This window comes from Malurus melanocephalus, unplaced genomic scaffold (genome assembly GCF_030028575.1).
Source record: "Malurus melanocephalus ecotype Western Australia unplaced genomic scaffold, MMel_1.1 scaffold_670, whole genome shotgun sequence".
Taxonomy (NCBI): Eukaryota; Metazoa; Chordata; class Aves; order Passeriformes; family Maluridae; genus Malurus; species Malurus melanocephalus.
Genome location: NW_026623902.1, coordinates 277,898 through 284,474, shown reverse-complemented (window position 1 = coordinate 284,474; position 6,577 = coordinate 277,898). Strand labels below are relative to the sequence as shown.

The 6,577-nt window shown below is 50.6% G+C and overlaps 1 protein-coding gene across 1 annotated transcript in view; it reads right to left on the bottom strand.

Annotated features, from left to right (window-relative positions):
• Window positions 1-351: 351 nt before the first annotated feature.
• CCNT1 (cyclin T1) overlaps window positions 352-6,577 on the bottom strand; it is a 10,244-nt gene continuing 4,018 nt past the window's right edge. Inside the window, exons 5-9 of the mRNA XM_057383949.1 lie at window positions 5,829-5,891; window positions 5,095-5,140; window positions 2,616-2,779; window positions 2,223-2,293; window positions 352-1,851 (exon numbers count right to left, since the gene is read on the bottom strand). Coding sequence (XP_057239932.1) covers window positions 475-1,851; window positions 2,223-2,293; window positions 2,616-2,779; window positions 5,095-5,140; window positions 5,829-5,891 — 1,721 coding nt within the window. The 3' untranslated portion in view covers window positions 352-474. The remainder of the gene's footprint in view (window positions 1,852-2,222; window positions 2,294-2,615; window positions 2,780-5,094; window positions 5,141-5,828; window positions 5,892-6,577) is intronic.

Genomic DNA, 6,577 nt, shown 5'->3' with positions numbered 1-6,577 from the left:
AAAACAGGACCYGTGGTAGGGAGAACAGCTCCCCATCATCTGGGATTCCCTCAGCCCCCCACATCCCTCCATCCCCCAAAAAATGAACACCAGCACCTCCAATTGGAACAACCCCAAAAGCCCCCACTGGGCTCTGCCCCAGCCCCTCARAATTAAAAGGAACCAAACCACTAAGATATAAGTTAATGCTTAAATTATTTGTAAAACATCTTAAATTTTCTGTGACATATTTTAAATATCCCCCATGTTCCCCAGAGGGGGGGTCAAAGCCCAACACTAACTGGGAGCCTATGGGGGAAAGGGAGGAATAGAGAAAGGGTTCCTTATCCTTTCACAGCTTTAACAACTAAATATCAATAATAAAAGTTATATTATAATAAAATAAGTTCTTCGTGAGGCAGTGGAGATCAAAAAGCCCTTAGAAAAGCCCCACAGGTTTGGGCTCGGGCTCTGGACTCAGTAGTAAAAAGGGGGTTATTTGGGGAGGGGAGGCAGCGGGGGAGGCGGTTCCGAGGGCAGAGGGGGCGGTCGGGGCTTGTCCGTGTTGGTGGCAGCTCTGGAGCTGCTGGAAGCCCGGGGGTTCAGGAGCTCGTACGAATGGAATTCGAAGGCGGGGGGCTGGGTGGGCTGCATGCCCTGCGCGCTCAGCAGCGAGTGCAGCATGTTCACCGTGTCCTGATAGTCACTGGCCTGGCTGGCGTTGTGCCCGTTGGCCCCCGAAGGCCCCTTGTCCGATTTGTGGCTACCCCGAGCTTTGCCAGCCTGGGATAAATCCGAGCCGTGCCCGGRGAGATGCGCAGCCCCGGGAAGGTGGGCGTACGGGAACGGCACTCCGGGGCCTTTGGAGACTTTGCCCACCTTGGGCTGGTGCTCGTGGGCCATGGCCGGGGACTCTTCAGGGGGGGGTCTTTTGCGGGTGGGGGCGAGAGGCCCGTAGCCCTTATGGGGGGTGGCGGGGGCACCGGTTTGGGCGCCGTGTTTGGAGTCCCCCGGGCGCTTGGCCGCGGTGCTGGGGCCGGCGCCGAGCTGGGCGTGCAAGTGTTTGTGCGAGTGGTGGTTGTGATGGTGGTGGTGGTGGTTGGACGAGTGGCCCTTGTGCTTCTCTTTGTACTCCCGGCTCTTCCCGCCGCTCTCGTCCGCCGAGGCGTGTCTATCTCCAGGACCCGGTACTTTAATCCGCATCTTGATCTCCTCCTGCTTGGAGGGGATCGGCCTCTCCCCGCCTCCACCCACCGCCGGGATCCTCATCTTGAGCGCTTTGTCGCCCTTCTCGGTGCCGGGCGGGCGCTCGGGGTTCTCCTGCCCCGCGATGGGGATTTTCAGGATGATCGGGGAGGGRTTGCTGTCCTGCTGCCCTTCCCTCTCCCGCTGCTGCTGGACCAGGAGATTCTGAGCGGCGTAGGCGTACTGGGAGCGTACGTTGGCTTCCATATTTTCCAGCTGCCGTTTCTGCGCCGCCAGTTCCTCGGCRTGTTTGGCCCGGTACTCCTTGAGGGACACCTTGGCCGAGGGCGCGTTCTTGGTGTTCTGCTTCGGGTAGGTGGCACCGTCCTGCTGAGGGTGCTCAGCRGCCGAGGAGCTCTCGCTAGTCCTGTGGATGTCCAGCTTGGCCGGGGGATGCCAATGATCCGCCTGGGATGTGTCAGCAGCGCTCGGCTCGCCGGGGGAATCGGCCGCGGCCGGGAGCGCTGGCCCCGCTCCGGCGGTGGAGGATGTGGACATGCTCATGAGCCCGGCGATGTTCATGTCYGAGCTGTTGTTCCTGGAGATCATGTTGAGGATTGTCTGCTCTGACAGGCTCTCGTCGTCGCCGTGGTCATCAGTCTTGGATTTCCTGGCTGCTTGAGAGGCCTGGAATGGAACAAATCAGRGGGTGTTTACTTGGGATGTCGCTGGAGCTGGTTTAGTTCAAGCAGCTCACCAAGACAGTGCGAGGTTTTCTTTACAGACAGATCCAATTTGCTCTCGTCCCTCATGGGAAAATTCCCAACCACTGCTAATGCAGCTGGAAAACTGAAGTTCTGTACAAATTAATTACAATAGATGAACTTGAGCACCACAAAGGACCCCAATTCCAGACACAACTCACTGCCCTGCACTGAGATTGTGGGAACGTTCCTAACCCCTGGAAGCAGGGCTGCTAATGCAGCTGGAAAACTCAAGTTCTGCACAAGTTAATTACAAATCCCAAAGGAATCACAACCCGTGTCCAAGTTTCTTACCCGCCAGTTCCGGATCCGCTTCAGCCGGCTGGGAGTTTTCTCAAGGATCTGCAGGAATTCATGGGTCAGTTCTGCAGAGGAGACACAAAGCCAAGCGGGAGGGTCAGAGCAGCCCCGGTCYGTCAGGACAACCCCCTCATCTGACAGATGGAGCTACTGGTGGGATGGAGCTGCTYAAGGAGGGGAATTCTGACAACTGCAATCACTGAGCCATCATCTAAACTCATTTCTCTGTGGTGCTACAGAAGCTGCTGCTGCCCTGGAAAAACCTCAGTAAGCCCTGAACTCCTGGAGCCCGTGAGGTGGTGTTGGAACATCAGACCCAGGACCAGCGATACCGAAATAATTCAAGAGCCTTCTGCAGGGGAAAAAAACCTCGCTTCCCAAACTTACCATCTAAGAGCTCCAGAGTTACAGTGCCATCAACGTATTCCCACCAGTGCTTCCCGTCCGTGGAGACTGGGATCTCCCAGTTGGACCACTTACAGGCCAGGTGGATACAGACGCAGGCCACAACGGGCGGGGTGTACTGCAGGCTGAAGGTGGTCAGGTGCAGGCTGACGTCACCGGGAGAGAAAACAAAAAGCCATCAACTCCCACGCCTGAGCTGCAGATCCACGCGGGGGGAATGTGGGGGTGGCCCTCCTGGACCTCCCCAAAATGACCCTGGGGGCACAGGCGGCTCCATCCCGCTCCAGCACAGCGGGGTTTCGGTACCGCTTCGCTCGTTCGGGTCTGGTTTTGCTATGGGAAATTTGGGATCATCTCCACCGGTTTTTGTTCATCTCTGKTTTTTTTTTWATACGGGGAAATTTGGCAGCTTCTCTGAGGGGAAAAATCACTGGGGACCTGCCAGCCTCACCTGTGTTCTGAGGAGAAACTCATCCCTGTTTTSCTACAGGAAATTTGGGATCTCCTGCAAAGCCACCTGCCAGCCTCTGCTCTGAGAAAAAACTCATCCCTGTTTTCCTACAGGAAATTTGGGATCTCCTCCATCAGTTTTCCTTTTATCCCTGTTTTGATGCAGGGAATTTGGGATTCCCCTCCAACAGGGAAAGTCACTGGGGACCAATGACCAGGGAAGTCACCAGGGACCAGCTCCACACTGCTTTTAGAAGAGAAATTCGTCTGKTTTTTTGCTACAGGAATTTTGGGATTTCCTCTGCCGCTTTATTCATTCCCAGTTTGCTACAGGAAATTTGGGATCTCCTCCACCAGTTTCCTTGTTCACCCCTGTTTTGCTACAGAAAATTTGGGATCTCCAAGGAAAAAAGTCGCTGCTGGGGTCACCTGCCAGCCCCACCTCTGCTCAGGGGAGAAACTTCCAACCACAATTCCTGGACAGCATTCAAGGACCAAACSTGCCCTCTTCAGCTTTAGGAAGGGTCTGGTCTTTCCCAAAGGATTTTTAGGAATCCACTCAATGCTGGAATGACTCAGAACCTGAGCCAGGTGATCTATCAAATATTTTTGTTAATAAATTGATTTTCCATGTTGCAGCTCAGCCATCAGTGCTGGGAGTGTGGGCAGCACTGGGCCCAGGAGAAGTGAGAGACTACAAGGATCCTGCAGGAGCATCAGAGCTTTAGGAAACACAAAAAAATCAAGTCCTGAGTGTGGGATCTGCCCATTCCTGAACAGGCCCTTTGGGATTTCTGCCCCCGAGCTCTCAGGTAGCACCATCTTCCCACCACCCTACTCAACATTTTTCCATCAGTGAAAAATKTGGAAGCCAAAAATCCTGAAGTTTCGTGGATATTGCATTTATSCAGRGAAGTCAAACMCARGAAATTCTGAGCCTTGGARCAGCAAACTGWAGGATAGCAAAGAGCCTCAACTCTGCCCCGTACCGATGCCAGAATGAACTCAAARGGRAMMMMAAAAAWAAATCCAGTTCATCCCAGAATTAGGCACCACTTCAAGGCAAAACTGAGGCTCTTCTTCACACATTCTGCCTGGATTTCCCTCAATTACAGTCTTAACTCCTAATTCCACGCCTTTGAAATGCTTGCTGCAGGGCTAAAACAGGTTTTAGGGCTTTGTTTACCCAAACATCACCAACACCACATTCCCGAGGCCGGAAATCCACAGGGTGCCCTTTGGAGCATGAAAACACCTTCAACAAACAATGCAGGTGAGCAGGGAACACCTCCCAGGTGGGAAAGAGGAAAACCACGTGCCCACAGAAATTCCCAGTCAGGGCTTGGAGGCATTTCTGGACCTGCAGACTCACCTGTGCTGGCACCTAAAACCATTTTTAACTCTGTAATTTCCCCAAAATTCAACATTTTCCATTTGGTCTGTTCCAAACATTAGCTCCATGCTTTGTCTGAAGTTGATAGTTCAGGAAATTTAAAAGTAATCCCAACCAAAGTGGGCTGTCACTTAAAAATTTAGGGACAAAACAAATCAGAGGGAGAATCTGGGGCTGATTTTTCTTTTTAAGGAAAATTTAGGAGCAAAACAATTCAAACAACGAATTTAGGGCTGGTTTTTCCTCATTTATACCCTAAATCAGCCTTTTTTGGGGTATAAACCATATTCATGGACAATTTTCCACAGCACCTTGTTAAGTGAATACTCTCCAACACCCAGGAATAAGCAAGGAAAAATTTATATATTGATTTCCCCTCCATCTTTTTGTTTTTTTTTTTTTTAACTTTCACAACTAAATTCCTACCAAATAAGCAGTGAAGCTCCTGAGTATCCTATCTGCCTTATTTTCCAGCTTGTTTTACCCAGCAGACAGCAGGAAAAATGGCTGGAAACTTTTCTCAAGGCTCTTCCTGCAGAATCCCCAGCTGCTCCCTACCTCTGGGATCACAACCAGCAGATAAATTATCGATCAATTATAAAATTATAAAATAATAACCTGTTTGTAGCCATGAAATAGGAAGTTTGTGCCAAGTCCTTGCTGGCTGCAAGAAAAAAAAAAAGGAAAAATGAGGGTGTTATTTACAAGAAAAACAAGGGAAAAATCAGGGTGTTATTTACAAGGAAAAAAAAAAAGGAAAAATCAGAGTATTATTTGAATGTTTTTATGTTATCATATTTTAGTGCAAGAACCACAGGCCACCCAGATTGACCAGCTACAGGCCACAGCCACAAAGATTTTGGGAACTGCTGTTCACTGAGAGCTTTGTGTGGTTCAGCAGAGCCAAAATCATCTAAAACTGCCTCTGCTTGGAGAATGAGAGGGATGGAAAAGCTCTCCTGGAAGGAAARACCAGGAGAATTGGGATTGTTCAGCCTGGAGAAGGCTCTGGGGTGACACTGTTGTGGCCTTTCAGGTTTCAAGAGAGCTGAAGTGGGACTCTGGATGAGACCTGGAGTGGCAGAACACGGGGGGGTCGTTTTTTACTCAGAAAAAGTGAGATTTAGATAAGATATTGGGAAGAAATTGTGAGGATGGGGAGGTCCTGACTACCCAGAGAAGCTGCCCCATGCCTGGAATTATCCAAGACCAGGTTTGGAACAAATCTGGGCAAGTGGAAGTTGTCCTTGCCCTCCCAACCCAAACCATTCCAGGATTCTGGGAAGYTSTGGAGCACTYCCAGCTGGACATTCCCCATATTTCCCACCCCTTTCCTCCCAATTCCCTCTCACCTCGGACAAGCTGAGTGCACTTCACCACGTGGGTGTGGGGATGGTCAATAGTGATCTCAAACCCTGGAAGGACACAGAGAAAAAAYCATCAGAAGCAGCAGCACAACCCTGGATCCACATTTCCTGCACCCMATCCCTCCTAAATCCCTGCTTGGAGCCGGGCAGGAATTGAGGAGCCCATTTTCCTGTATCCAGAAGCCTCATGTTCTCCAGCTACAAACCCTGAAGGTYTCTGGTGCTGCCAGGACCTCCCAAACTTCTGAAAGGCATCACTGGAAACAAAGCAATTCTTAAGRATTTTTAAAAATAGCAGAGGACAAAGCCTCTTGAAGCAGCTGGGAGGAAGGCRAAGACAATGGCATTTGCTCTGAGGGATTTCTCTCACCCAAAAAAAGCTGAGAGGAAGCAGATTGTTTTCYTTTTGAATGGGGCCTAAAGCACTGAGGACAAACTGAGTTTAATCCTCACTTTGGTTTCCTCCTCAGTTTGGGAATTATGTTTGAAAGGGAAAAAATAATTCCAGTCGGTCCATGTGTGCAGCAGATCTGCAGAATGTTCTGGGAGGACTGGGATGTTTTAAAAAGGCCACTGGAGAACTGAGAGGTTGCARAACTGGGTTTGGTTTAGCCACGACATCTCTGCCCCTACTGAAGGAGGGACACGGGGTGTCTGCTCTGAATTCAGTCAAGAGTAACAAATCCTGCTCTTTTGGAKGGAAAATCTACCTACAAACTGCCTCTGAAACAGAA